The 14,660-nt window shown below is 38.2% G+C and overlaps 2 protein-coding genes across 5 annotated transcripts in view; one reads left to right on the top strand and one right to left on the bottom strand.

Moving 5' to 3' along the window:
• The window catches only part of LOC111325414 (von Willebrand factor A domain-containing protein 3A-like), a 29,709-nt gene extending 28,079 nt beyond the window's left edge, over nt 1–1,630 (bottom strand). For 2 of the 4 annotated variants that reach the window (XM_088736568.1, XM_088736569.1), the window contains exons 1-3: nt 1,371–1,630; nt 1,205–1,270; nt 644–821 (exon numbers count right to left, since the gene is read on the bottom strand). In XM_088736568.1, the coding sequence (XP_088592694.1) occupies nt 644–821; nt 1,205–1,270; nt 1,371–1,504 (378 nt within the window). In that variant the 5' untranslated portion in view covers nt 1,505–1,630. Of the gene's footprint in view, nt 1–43; nt 363–643; nt 822–1,204; nt 1,271–1,370 lie in introns of those variants that run through there. The other 2 variants (XM_088736570.1, XM_088736571.1) reach the window with 2 other exon arrangements.
• A 580-nt stretch (nt 1,631–2,210) lies between these two features.
• LOC111325390 (ras-associating and dilute domain-containing protein) lies at nt 2,211–14,624 on the top strand. The gene is made up of 15 exons (XM_022929201.2): nt 2,211–2,582; nt 2,974–3,163; nt 5,565–7,477; nt 8,073–8,107; nt 8,697–8,943; nt 9,532–9,930; nt 10,119–10,269; nt 10,586–10,723; nt 10,845–10,893; nt 11,012–11,184; nt 11,584–11,889; nt 12,163–12,617; nt 13,264–13,329; nt 13,719–13,792; nt 13,921–14,624. Exons 1-15 carry the CDS (start codon nt 2,310–2,312, stop codon nt 14,018–14,020), a joined length of 4,569 nt encoding a protein of 1,522 aa, XP_022784936.1. The 5' UTR covers nt 2,211–2,309; the 3' UTR covers nt 14,021–14,624.
• Nucleotides 14,625–14,660: the final 36 nt, after the last annotated feature.

Raw genomic sequence — 14,660 nt, 5'->3', positions numbered from 1 at the left:
AATCATGAACTAAATATAAGTTTATTGTTAACATTTTAAGTACCTGATCTTCATCCCAGCTTTCATTAGATGAGTAAAGCAGACACTTTTCTTTAAACATTTTAACTCAAAATGCAGTGATACAAATAAATTTGTCAAATATTACTATTTCTTGGTCAGAGATTCCATGCTCTACTTTCTGACATGAAAATAATTCTATCTTCAATAATCCAGTGGAAATATATTTTTAAAAGCATTCATCAAGCTTAGCAACCGAAGCACAAATTAAAATAGCAGGTGTTCAGGATCATATTTTATTCATGGCACAATTATTAAACATGCTGTAAATTTTATATGGATTACTTGTCACACAATCTGATACAAGTGTATTTGAGTTATATCTCCAATTATTTTACTTATTCCAGCTTTTTACTAAATAAATAAGACTAAGGAAAAATTGAAACCATTGAATCAAAATTTTAAACAAAACTTTTCATGAGATTTAATGTAGTAAATTGAAAGAAATGTTTGATCATGTTAATTTATTTGGTGAGGAAAGGGAAGTGTCTCAAAAAGGACATTAATAATGTTATTCTTGAGAACCACAGATCCCAGCAAAAGCATAAAAACTCTACATTATGCACCTCTGGTGTACATTAATTACCTGTAGATCATAGGCCTGTGACACTGATGTTACAGTTAATGCCTTAGGGGGTAGGGCATCATTTGTCTTCAGCATCTGCCAAGGGGGGCGTGTTTTAGTGGTACGCACTTCATCTGCAAAGCTGCTGGTACCATCAGCATGGTCTGTTTTCCTTGTGCGAGGCTTTGGTCTAGGGAGACTTATGAGAAAAATTACGAAATAAATTAAAATGCCTTAATTCCCTTGTCTTTATTTAGAAGCCATGCTTACTGAATAATCACTGTTACCTTTGGAAAATATGTAGTATGTAAATTTTAAAAGGCTGGAAATTACCTTGTAACGCATAATCAGCCATGATGACGATGTTGTTTCAATTTAACTCTCTTAATTTATTAATAAGCTGATATTTCCTTAGCTTCCTTATTGTGGAGAGTACAGACATAAAAGCCGGAAAAACAAATCAAACGTTAACTTTGAAACATTCCGTGAAAATTTTATCACAAAAATGCACACTAATAATAAAACAAAACAGATCTGAATTCGAATGGAACTTCACGTTAACTGCAATTAGAACCATTCTACCTGGTAGTAAAGGAAGGCTGAGACGGGACTTCAATGTCTGAATGCGTAATACTCCATTCAGGTACTCTGCAAAACATCACGACACAAACGAGTCCTTTCTTTGTAATTCCGCACCGTTAGCAATCGCACAAAAAATCTAGATTAAAATGAAAGACAAAAGTCTAACCGGACTGCCTGTGGTTCGCGAATCAAAACAGGAGCTGGCTCATCGTCTTGTATGTCTTCAGTCTCCGAACCTGATGAAGAACCAGAAGAAGAACTCGAACTTGAGGAACTTTTAGACATATTGAAACCTTTCATCAAACGTTTCTTCCATTTTCCTGTCACTGGAATGAACACTGCAGCCCCTAAAATTTGTTTTTTGAATTCCTAAACAACCCCGAACGCCATTTTGTGAACTTCCCGAACACCGCGCGTTGCCTTGGTGCCGAGTTGTCATGGGAAGTACTGCTGACCATGTGTACATTCTGGGGCGCTGAAAATCTGCACCCGTCTCTTCACCCAAAAAATAATTGTTTTTTTTTTTTCTTTTAGATAATCCTAAGATTTGAGAACTTGAGCCATCGAAAGATGTATTAAACGATTTGTTTTAGATTATCTATACATTTAAGATTTGAGATGGAGGATTGGATTCTTCACAAAAAATGTATGAACATTTAACGGTCTTTAAGATATTATCTAATGTTATCCTATTACTCAGTATTATTCCAATTTGTTTAACAATTCAAATGTGTTATCCTTGAGTTATTTGTATTTATGGTTACTTGACTTCCTAGACTCCTCTAACGTTTTTTAGCCATGTTTATAAATAATTTGGTTGACTTTTTAAGTGTTTGTGACATGTCTGAGACTTTCGGTGATATTTCTTTTGTTGTTGAGGTAAGAGATCGTTGTATACAACCAATGGTGTGAAAATTTCATTAATATTGCATTGTCCTAGAACCAATGATCGAAGAGTTTGTTAAAACAGCAATCTAAAATATCTTTTACTTGTCAATCAACTTGTGCGGCGAAGTGTGTACACAACTTCCGATTACTGAAAGATGTCGAATAGCGTGCCCTTTACGGAGCCCAGAACAGCGAAGTTCCGTAAAACTCGCCCCGTATGCATGGCTTTTTTCTGTACCTGATGGATGATATAATACAGGGACAAGAGCCTCAGGGTTTATTCTCGAAACGTTCGTCCTCAAATATCCTCTCCGATCCAAGGATTTTAGCTCATTTGCGGATCGTGGCAGAAGAGGCTCAAAGCTCCGAGCAGAATCACGAACATGATGAAGAATCAGAGCTGCAGAACACAAAACGGGAGCTTGGGCTTAAGATAGCGGCTTACAACAAAGGAAACCAACACGGGGCATTCCGACTGATATTGAAAGAGGTTCGTATGATGTTTATCGCGAACGAATATATTGGCGAAGGAATGTTGGCTTTAAGCCTCACTGAATGATAATTATAAACGCTTAACGCGTTTTGCTTGTGTCTGGCACAGAAATAGACAACGTAGATCTGACAGCGTATTCGAGTTTCACTAACGATCAGATAACTTTTAAAATTGATCGTTTCAGTCGTTGACATTTTCTCATCAAACTGTCACTTACATTCTCTATATGTGGCAACCAGACGTGCAGCACTTTACAGCTAACCACAGCTAGCGAACGAAGGTAGAGCCGTATTTGCTATTAGTCGTATTGGCCGATCGTTTGTTCGATCGATGTGTGACTCGTGCACCAGAATACTGAATCACCTATGATGCATTATTTCAATTTCAGGATTTAGGTTTCGAAGGAGCTTTACGTTTTTACTTTGAAGACGGGAAAGAGGAACTGACAAAGGCTCTACGCCTCACCAACAAAACTCTGGTTTCGGAGCTCCTACCAACACTGATCGAAAAGTTCAAGCCCGACTCTACGAACTCCGCGGTCGAGAAGAAGGCCAAACTGTATGAAGTTTACGAAGAAGGTAAAACAGTCTAGATAATTAACAGTCGGAGCCAGACCATAGCGAATAAACAATAAATGGTACTTTAGCTACGCGCTGTGTGATTTCAAGTATCTTTCAATAACTACCAGCGCGATTTGAACGTTTCATTGAATTACGTTCTTTCAGACAGGATAGAAAACGAAATTCTCAGCTTTCGATATTATAGTGTACACTACGTAAGGTGCGAAGAATTTAATCACGATTACATTAACCTGATTTAATGCGCATTTTTGACTTCCAATATACAACTAATTGTTTTCTGTAAAGTTTGTAGTGTTTACATTTCGTACCATTCCTAACATAGCAACGTTGACAGTCTTGATTAAAACTCCTATGGATCTAACACGGAAAAGGAAATTTATAATTGCTTTCTCAAAATCTTGGCATACAATCGCAAAATCTATCTTAAGTATGGAATAGTATGCCAAAGTGCGAACAGTATTCGCAGTATGACTGTCGTTAATATAATTAAACCTCGATGAGCTAAGTAATTAAAAGTTACAATTACTAAATAGCGACGTTTTCGAGCATTTAATTAGCTTCGTTTTGGTACAATTTGCATGGTGAATGTGAATTCCTCCTTTTGGCGTTTTTTAATTATAAGCCTATCAAACTCTATCATAGACCTGGTACTAAATGTACTCCTTCCTACAAATTCTTTAACTAAGCTCACGTTATCTCTAAGGACAGAGCGAATCTGTCACACGAGTATCACTAACAGGTCACATTCTTACAGTTTGCTGATGAGTTAAAATTTTGAACATTTTAGGAATATTTCGTAAATGATTCACAAAGTTAAAATAGTTCTTGTAATCTCAAGAAGACTTTAAGTTTAGAATGATAAGCCTTCTGTGTTTTCTTCCCTATACTGCCTTTTTACAAACAAAGAAAGAAGATTGTTTTTGTTTACAGTTAAAAGTAGGATTAGGGCTTTTCAAGTAGCTCTTTGAACTTCTGCTTAACGAAATGTAGTGTTTCTCTAGTGAATTTTTTGATCCAGAAATAGAGCTGTTTACAAAACAGTTTAGACTAATAAGTTAAACATTTGACCCAGTGTGATATTACTATCAGGACTTTGCTAACAAAGTCAAACTATACAAGCTCCTCAAGAGTGCAAAACGTATAAATGAGAATTTATTACCATATCAATACTCTGGGGCACTTTTGTACAATAATGGTTTCAATATCAAAGAAGATAGTTGTAAAAATTACAAAGGGTACATTAATTATTGTCTATTATCAGAAGAAACCCCTTCTCCAAAATTGTTGCTTGATTTGTACCAAACCTTAAAGATCCATCACTTTTTTGGTAATATTACAAAATTTGAATTTAATAAATTTTTCATCTGCTGAGAAAAAATAATTTTGGCTTCCAATTCCTGTTCTAGACACAGATGATGTAATAATATAAACTGGAAAGGACAATAAAAAGATACACAATACTCATAATTTTTGTTTTTTTAAAAAACCAATGACAAGAAACTGTGCTTTACTTTGAATTAGGCAGCGAAATTATTTCCCATGATCTTACATAATTTAACAAAAGCTACAAACTTCTGTATGGCTTGGAATGTCACATGATCTAAACATCTGTTGAAATGTACAATTTCAATTAACTCTAGTAACTTTCAACAGATCAGTAAGCTCCTTGCCTTAATTGAGCAGCTATTTTTTTAATAATCCTTTGAAGTTCCTACCCTTCATTTTTTCATAACGTTTATTTGAAGTTTTATTTTTTTGTTTATTTCTTTATTATTTTTTTTATCAACTAGGCCCACCTTGATATCTCAATAATCTTTTTTGTCTGGTGAATGACTTTCTTTCCAATCATCACGATAAATTTAGAATATATTTTAAATCAAGAAAAGTCAGTCAGAGTGATTTGGGTCTAGATGATCTATTTTTATTGAGATAATGGCTAAAGAAATCTCTGAATCTAGTGCTTGAATAATAGGCCTAAAGCAAACAGTAAGTCTTTTCATTTAAAAGTCGTAAAGTACAGAGAACATTATTTTGAAAAATGATACTTTACATGTTTTATTACTGACTGTGCCACCCTGCAGGGTACTAAAGTTCAAATTAAAAAAAAAACTGAAGTTTCATTTTTCACAGGTATGCCAAAATAGACTGAATCACAAAGAAGTACCATGAACCTTCAGTTGAAGGTTTAAAATGGAAGTTTTATAGATGGACTAAAAGATAAAAGGACCTACCCTATGGAGCGTGTTAGACTGTGTCATGTGAGAGAAATGAATGCTTAATGATCTCATGCTTAAAGCATGTTACTGACAGACTTTGATTGTTTTAGATCTGTTAGTTGGCTAAAGGTCAAGTTTGTGTAGTGAAAGAAAAGTGTCAAGACCATTTTCTTCTTTTGTAGATGAAATCTGTTTAGATCCATCTGATGCTCCACTTGAAATTGCATTGAATGCCAAAAAGCATCCAAGATTTGTTTTGCGTTTGGATGCTAAAACTTCACCAGAAACGAGTGCTGCATCAAATAGTGAAGGAGCCATACACAAAACATCAGTGTTAAATGGGACAGCTTTGACTGATCATTCTAAAAACCGTAGTTTTCCATCTCCAAGTCCATCACTGGCCAGCACTAGAACTGCAGGCAGTGATAATAGTTCTTCTGGGAGCTTTGCTGGACAATCACAGTTAAGAAATGACAGCCCTTTACCTAGTAGAAAGCCAATTACCAAGCCAAAAACACCATCACCAACTCACAACGCACTAAACGACAAAATGCCATCATCAGCAAGGAGTGATAAGATGAGAAACTTTTTCAGTTCCCCAAGGAGTGCTCTTGGAATGTTTTTTGATGCAGCAGGAAATCAACCTGATCAAAGTTCTCATGCTGCAAACAAAACTGCTCGTTCAAAGCATAAAAGAAAGGGATCTCTTGGCCGTCTTAAAAGGAAGAAGGCAGATCAAAACACGACCACTGAACTATCTACTGAGCAGATGGCACCAGGTATTCTCAAGGTCTTTGGAGATCATGTTTCACCAGGTTCAAACTATAAAAGTGTGCGGGCTACTGAGATGACCACTGCAGATGAAATTGTTCAACAGGCTTTAGAGAGATACTCGCTTTCCACAGAGAAGGCTTCTGACTATGTGCTCTGTGATGTAATTGGATACTTTACCAAGAGAAAAGGCAATGTTAACAATCTAGAAGAAGATGCTGATAAGTGGGAAACAGAGTATGCCAGGGTTATTAGTGACAAAGAGAAACCTCTTGTGCTTCAGCAATTGTGGAAGCCAATGGGAGGATTTTCTCGCAGGTTTGAACTTCGGAAGCGGATAGAAACTCAGCACTCTTCATTTTTTAAACCAAGAGGTAGCATTGCAATTATGAAAGCTGCATCCATGCGTGAAGCCCATGTACCTACTAGTGTAAAGGAAATCCGTCGTGACACAGGACAAAGTGATGCATCACACATTTCATCGAGTGAAGACCAGCTGTCAAGTGTTGGTGTTGAAGAGGGGGGTAGTTCTGGACGAGCATCTTTAATTGCATCACCATTTATTGCACCCACAGACACACCACACCTTCTCCTTCTTAAAGGCTGTAGTAGCCCTGATGACTATTTATACCACAGGTTAGATGAACAGTTATCTGTGGTTGGTTGTCCTGTGCATCAACCTGGTAACCAGTCTCCTGATGTGATTCTATTTGCACCAGATATTTTACCTCAACATTGCACTTTGATTAAAAGAGTGGAAACTTCAAGTACAGATTTAGAACAAGAATACAATGATTTGAATTTTGCAGTTTATTTAGAACCCTCCAGAGGTGCTGATGTGTGCATAAATGGTGCAACTGTCTTATCATCTACAAAACTGATACCTGGAGACTTAGTTTCTTTTGGAAAACATTATTGTTTCTTATTCAAAGATCCTTCTCAAGTTGCAGATAGTTCCTTGAAATTATCCTGGGTTAATGATTTGAAACAACTTCACAAGATGAAAACACCTGGGAATCCAGAACATACAACTGATTCACAAAATATTCATGACAGTGATGCTTTTAATATTTCAAATGCCGAAGATGGTATCGACATTCCTGATGAGGCACAGAATGGTTTATGGTTGTCTTATTCTGTTCAAGATGAAGATTACCTGCTTGATATGGTAATGAGCATTGTAGATTTATCAGGAGATGGTTACAAATTATCCCCTGCCTATTTGTTGATCTTGTGCATCGAACACTCTGCAAGATATCACACTGAGCTACAAACCAGACAGCTTCTTGTCAAGATATCAAATGGAATCCAGACAGTTGCTTCAGTGAGTTTAACATTTTTTTTCTTTTTTTCTGATATGCAATCTCATAATAATTACTGGATTTGCCCTGAGATAATTACTATATCATGACCAATTCCTGTAATTGATAGTTTTGTACATCATCACCCCAAACCTGCTTGACATTTTAATTCTGCACTTTTCAATTACTGTACATGCCAACGCTGAGATTCAACACCAAACCAAGATTTTGTTTCAAGCCACTAATGATAAAAACACAAATGCAATTTATCGAAACCCTTAAAGTACAAGACAGGAACATGATTGGGCCATTTGACTCTCTAAATTAGAGGTCATTAATTAAAAATAATTGACAGCAACACAAAACACAGTTTCACTCAAACTTTCATTTAAACTTGAAACAATTTTCACACCAAGAAAAATTTGAACCACAACATTATCATGCAATATTATTATGATTACTAATTATTTTCTCTGATATTAATAATATCATTAATATTATCATCATCACAATTGCTATTATTATTAAAAGTAGTTTTAATTGTCAAAAATGTTGATTTGTGAACTTTTCTTTCATGAATGTTAATTCATGGATCCATCTTTCCCTCTTCTTACTTAGGAAAAAACTGCAGAAATGTCAAAGACAATAGACAGGTAAGAGAAAAGGAAATGTAGTTTGGAATGGGAAAAAAGGAAAAGAAAAGAATATGACTAAAAGGAATGAGGATAGCTAAGGATGGAGAAGATAGCCATGGATTGAAAGCAAAAAATAATGAAATGAAAAGTAGTCTTAATGTCTTGAGATGTATAAATCATGACTTACTTTGTTCAGCCCATGAACTCCTAAGATCTGATTCTCAATTTCTCCCTCTAGCAGCCACACATTTCCTTATTAATAACTGAGGAGAATTCAGAGGTAAATCAAGATAACACCTGCTTGATAAGTTTGAGTATTCCCTTTACCTGTTTGCTGGCTAATCTTTGGATATCACGGGAAAAAGTTACATTTTGATCATTTTGGGGAGTTAAGGCAGTCAATTGCTCCCAAGATCTGACTGTTAATTTTTCTGCTCTGTCCATCATACATTTCTTTGAAATTTAGCTCCAGAAGTATACTGTCAATCAAAAAATATCTCCTGGTTGATATTTTCCTCTCTTCTCAAAACTTTCCCGCTTGTATTTCAAATCAATGTGATGTAGATCTTGGTTTGGTTTTATTTTTGATTCGCTTTGTTTTTTACAGAACATCAGTTCCAGAAAAAGCCTTAGAAGAGCTTCTTCCTCAGCTACGACCAGTGGTGTTTTGGATGGCCAATTGTCTGGAAATGTTGCCTTACCTGCAATGCCACATGTCTTGTTACATCAAAGACCCATCTCAAATGGCTGAGAGCAGTGATGACAGTTTGTTCAATGCAGATGAAGAACTGCTTATGTTTCTTGAAGAAGTTATCATTTACACTTTTCAACAGACTGTCTACCATCTTACAAAGGTATGTTTAGCAGCATTTATTTTGTCTGTACAATTATAGATCACAGCTGATGTAAAAAATGTGGTAAGAGCAAACACAATGGCCACGCAGATGTTCTTATCACATTTGGACATCTTCTGTAATCTAATACTGTACAGGCCCTCGACAACATGGGATCTGTTTGTTTTATATGATAAAAAAGTAAATGTTGTTGATAGTGATGACATCCATGTGTTTGTCTTCCAAGAGATCAGAAGTAAAAACTAATCAAAAGGCATGTATAAGTCAGCTCATTATATCATTGTTCTTACATGAGGCTTTTGAAGCCAATGGGGAATGAGGGAAGGGGTTGTTTTAATTCGTATCTCACACACTATTTAATTGTTGCCTTAATACCAGGGTATCAAGTAAACTTGATTTAAAAATCCCATTTTAAGGTACTGTTTTACTCCCTCAATACCCTTAAAAGATTCCTTAGGATCTTTTTTGTTTTTTGTTTCTTTGTTTGTTTTTTGTATGCCAGAAGTCCATCACACCAATGGACTCCTTTTAATGCTTTGTTTGGAACAGTTAGAAGGATTTCTGACAATTCACCTGTATTTCTATCAGGTTTTGTATATCGCTCTTCCGGCGATCTTGGACACAAATCCATTCCAAGACACAGACGAAGACAGTGACAAGAGACCACAGGAAGTGGAAACCGTAATCAGCATCTTCCAGACCACTTACGATATTGTGAAGGCTTATTCCGTTCACGAAGACATACTTCATCAACTTTTTGCATATTTGTTTTTCTTCACAAACGCGTCCTTGTTCAACACCTTGATGGAGCGGGGAGCTGGGGGCAAGTTCTACCGCTGGGCTAAGGGAGCGCAGATACGGGGCAATCTGGATATGTTGGAGAGCTGGGCTGCGCAGGTTCAACTTCACGACGAGGCTAATGAGTATTTGATCAGACTGTCCACTGCGGCTGATTTATTAGCCACGCCCAAAGTTCAGCTCCTACAGGTTAGCTCCCTTCCTTTTAGCATGTGAGCGCCTAATTTACTGCCTCACGTTTCAAATGCTCGTAGCCAACTACAGTTAGCAGATTCGCATTGTTACTAGTCGTTGTCGCACTACTCGTAAAATCTAAGGCATCTACACGTAATATCTGTGGCGTTTTGTTACTAACGAGTAAGTCATTTCATGTGTAGGCTGACTGGGTGACAATTAGAAGAGATTTTCCAGCACTCAACCCGGCCCAAGTACAGCAAATTCTGAGTGAATACCAACTCGGTCCAGGCAAGTCTCGACCAAGAGGCTGGTTCCCTCCTCCAGAGGAAGTGGAACCTGCACTCCGCACAGGTAAGCCATGGCAAGTTCTCCGCACAATTATGAGCATTATCCAAAAAAACCGGTTATGAGAAACGACTCACTTGTAAGCTGGGCTTTTTTTTTTAATATTCTCGGAGCCGATTTACAGATAAGTGTTTAACAGTTGATGGGGGAATTACGTATCAGTTCTTGGCCGGTAAAGGGCCAAACCGCAGCCGTAGTGTAACTAACAGTTCGCAAACATGAATCCTGTTTGAAAGGTAGTCCAAGTGTTTTACGAGCGAAGGAAAGGGATGCTGGGTATACGAATTTGTCCGTAGCTTTGTTATATTCTTGTTTTCCTCAGCGGACATTTTATTGAACTTCTCCGAACATCCACCGTTGAAACTCCCGACTGAAAGATTTGTACTGGACTTTGATAATGGACCGACGGATCAGTCCTTCTACTACTACTTAGATACAATTAAACAAGCAATGAATCCAGGTAATGATTGTAAACTCTGAATTTTTTTTAAGGTTATAACTGCTCATAGGTTGAGCTGTGAAGAAAAGACAACAATTTCGGATTTCTTTGTGACTTACATTAATTTTTTTCTCTTTGGAAGGTCTTGGTAAAAATGGAGCAGGAACGGCAAGAATGAACGGAATAAATAGGTTGGTTAAGTGATTCCCTTGTAATTCCATCTCATAATTTCAATACAATATCCTGAGGATTTTATTTTAGATCGATCACAGAGTAAACTTAAAGCTAACTTTTGAATTCTTATCTAAGAGTTCAACAACCGGAACCGGAAGTGCTTCATTCAGATGTGATTCGTACTTCGTCACTATCGCATGGTCAAGATCACGTGCCTGATTTGGTAGTCTCCCCAGCCTCACCCTCAAAGGACAAGAAAGAATTCTCATTCGAGACGGTCATGTCTGATTCAACTCCATCCCAGAAAGGTATGAAACCAATGGTAATATTGAATCAGGATTCTGTAGAATTATGTGCTCATAGATAGCTGAAGTGTTCATCGGTTGTGCCAGAATTCAAAACCGTAATTGGAAGACTTTTGTCATGAGCTCTTCCCGCACGAAAGCTGAAAAAAGCAACCTAAACCAGTACAACGATAAAAAACAAAAAACACAGCTGCTCCAGAGAAAAGTTACTCCACAAAGAAAGATGATACTAATTTGTCACGAACGAGGAACAAAGAAAAATATGCCAAACCTGAGGGGTGTGAAAGTACGAAAATAATGTAACCACTGCTTCTCAGGAGTTGGTTTGTCCAGTTTTGGAAAGTAAAATAAAAGATTTGAAGGTAACCGTACGCTTCACCTGTTTGATAATTTTCTTTTCAGAGGACGAAACGAGTGTTCTTAAAGACAAAAGATCCGTCGTCTCCGTTGAAAGAAGAGAGACTCCACCAAGAAGAGATAAGGATGCTTCGCTAAGTAAACCAAACGCCTCAGATCCGTCAGTGAACTCCGAATTTACCAATGGCGGAAAGCGTCCCCTTTCCAGATTAGTTTCAGGCCAAAAGACTGCATCCAGATCCAATTTTCCAGTTAGTCTTCTAGAAGGACGTGATTCCGCGGGGCTACCCAATGAGGAGCCTTCTGCGATGTCTGTCAGAACACTGGAGAGTAAAGACCCTACGGCTTCAGGTTGTTAAAGCAATAATCCATCTGATTTTTGGCGTTGTCAAATACTGACGTCTCGAAAACCTAAGCGGAAGTAAACGTCATAATAATGCAGAGCTAGATTCAGAATCTTCATATTACCTTCATGATCTCTTACGGTCAGGTTAGCGAAAAATCAGCCTCCGTCAGTGACAGAAGTCACTGGCCATCAGAACACACGATCAGAACACACGATCGATTGTTACCATCCCCCGAGACCAGACCATTTGCTATATAATTTTTTTTTCTGTCTCTTAGACGTACCCCTGGTTGGAGTTAAGGATGAAAATCAAAATATGGCAGTTGTGCCGGAGAGAAGAGCAGCTTCGCCTTCTACGAACGACAACTCCAAGTGGGTTGAAGTTACAGGTCCCGTGACACGTGATGCCGTGAACAATGCAGACGGACTGTCAGTACTTCCAGTGGACGACTCGGAAACTAACGAAGAACTGGCCTTACAGATAGCCATAGATCCAACGGTAGAAACTTCTAAGGAATTCGACGAGAGACGAGCGCTACAAAAGGCGAAGCTTTTGAGCCGTTTGAGAAATGAATCCGATGTTGATCTTGGAGGAGAAGTACCTGGAGGTAGAAGTGGATCACCAGCTAAACTAGAGGGAATGAGGGAAACAGATGATCGACAGGATGACGTGTTTATTGTAGAGCTGGAGAAAGGGGACGAAGGGATAGGCTTGGGACTCATTGACGGGCTGGTGAGGGCCTGTTGTTTTGTTGTGTTTGTGTTTGCAGTCCATTTAGTTTTACGCCCGCTCCGAAGAATACAAGACTTTTAATCGCGTCAATAGCATAACGTTCTACCGCTTTCCGTCTTTCTCTATGTTTGATAACGCGTTTACTAACGGTTATGGAGGGTTAAGTGATGTAGTGTCTCGCGCGGTCGACTTCCGATCGAGTGGTCTGGGTTCGACTCCAAGGCGAATCATTGTATTGGGTTCTTGAACACCACACATTACGCTCACAGTGCCTTCTGCATCAAAGAATATAAAAGTCGGTGCAATTGTCACTAAAACTGGACGATTTTTTTAAGGGTTGTCTGCCAAGGACTAACATCTTATCAAAGAGAAGGAAGGGATCAATTTCAGTACGTAAAGAACTGCGTTCCTACCCCTCCACAAATCTAACGACAGGGTGAATGTTGGTTTTGAGGGGAGGGGTAGGTACTATGATTTTGGCACTAAACCGATGTAACAATACTCTTACGATTCATCTGGGATTGGCACCGGTCATAAGGTTGTAAGCCATTGCCTGTACCTTCCTGCGCTTGTAAACCGCTTATACATGTTGATATGTAATTTTCATGTGGTACGTAAGACATTAATCATTCATTCTCATTTGTAGTACACACCATTACGGTCCCCCGGGATTTATGTGCGGACCCTAGTGGCTGGTGGACCAGCTATAAAGGTCAGTGAAATTAGGATGTTCCTGTAGTCTTGCGTATCCAAGATAAAAAGACACCCACTCTCATAGTATTTATTTCTGATGACGGATGCAATACAATGGTCGGAATTTGCGACACAGAAGTAGTAGTCAAAGGGCATCCTCGCTATCTATTCAATACCATCATGTTGAAGTTCCGTAAACACTTTTGTTAGCTTCTTTCTCTCTCTCTCTTTCTCTCCCCCTCCATTATCACTTATTTCTAGGGCCTGAAGGCGGGGGATTTATCAGAGCAGGGGGGGGCTGTGAGAGAGACGCTTATTACAGACTTGAAGTTAAAGACGGAGATTAGCTTACGAGAGTTGGGGGTTGTTCTAAGGGCGCTGGTGGTAATCTTCATTTTGTTTGTGTAGGATGGTCGGCTTCGTCTTGGTGATCGTATCCTTGCTGTAAATGGAACCAGTCTTGTTGGGGCCGATTATCAAAGGTAGGGACCTAGATTTGAGTGATACTAAATTTATTATAATGGTACATGACAATTTTTGGGGGTTCTCAAAATCGAACCCATGCAAACATGGTAACCCGTGTCGAAGTGGTCATTTGTTTCCTTTTCAGTGCCATGCAGCAAATCCGTGAAGCAGGAAAACGTTTATCTTTCTTGGTGGCCAAGTCTGATATTCATGTGGCGATGAAGATCACCGCTTCAAGTTGCTAGCAATCCCGCAATTATAGAGATACCACTTCACGTTGTCATGTCACGCACAAGGAACGTTGTTGCATGACATCCCAAACGTGGGCGGCGGGAAGACCCAATGACGACTGTCCCTGTCCCTCTAAGATTTGGCAGGACTTAGTTCGGAAGCCTGTTTTACTTTTTATCGAGTTCAACATCAGATACTATTTTACTCAGCTTTGTAAAGTGATGAAAACTGTATCTACTAACCAGCGTACTCGCTAGCTAGAACTAGAATTTTTATGAGAACATATTTTTGCTACATTTGTCGATTCCTAGAAACTCATGTGGTTTGCAGTTTCTCCCATTTTTTAACTTCAGGAGTGTAGAGTTTGTAACCACTTTTATCCTATTAGTAGTGTGATGTGACTTATAAGGTGTATTCTACATACTCTACAATGTAAACCCTTTCACATGTGCCCGCATTACCCTTAGGTTTTAAAGCCATACCTATGCCTTGGACTTTACATGCTTGTTATATTTTATATATTTTAATTGTTATTTATCCTAAGTCATGGTATGCCGTCCAGGTTGTTCGTCGCTTCGATTCTCAACGCTCTTTTGAATAAAATAATATTTCCTGATACCTTTCCATTCAGGGTTTGTAACTATTCACGAAAGG

This window comes from Stylophora pistillata, chromosome 10, assembly GCF_964205215.1.
Source record: "Stylophora pistillata chromosome 10, jaStyPist1.2, whole genome shotgun sequence".
In the NCBI taxonomy this organism is placed as follows: Eukaryota; Metazoa; Cnidaria; class Anthozoa; order Scleractinia; family Pocilloporidae; genus Stylophora; species Stylophora pistillata.
Note: the sequence above shows the minus strand (reverse complement) of the source record. Positions and strands in the feature narration are given on the sequence as shown.

What these genes read in the sequence shown, in the direction of transcription:
- LOC111325390 (XM_022929201.2), top strand. Translation starts at nt 2,310, where the DNA reads ATGCATGGCTTTTTTCTGTACCTGATGGATGATATAATACAGGGACAA. An exon ending in ATGTCAAAGACAATAGACAG is followed by an intron (nt 8,108 to 8,696) that starts GTAAGAGAAAAG and finishes TGTTTTTTACAG; the next exon opens with AACATCAGTTCCAGAAAAAG. An exon ending in TGGGACTCATTGACGGGCTG is followed by an intron (nt 12,618 to 13,263) that starts GTGAGGGCCTGT and finishes TCTCATTTGTAG; the next exon opens with TACACACCATTACGGTCCCC.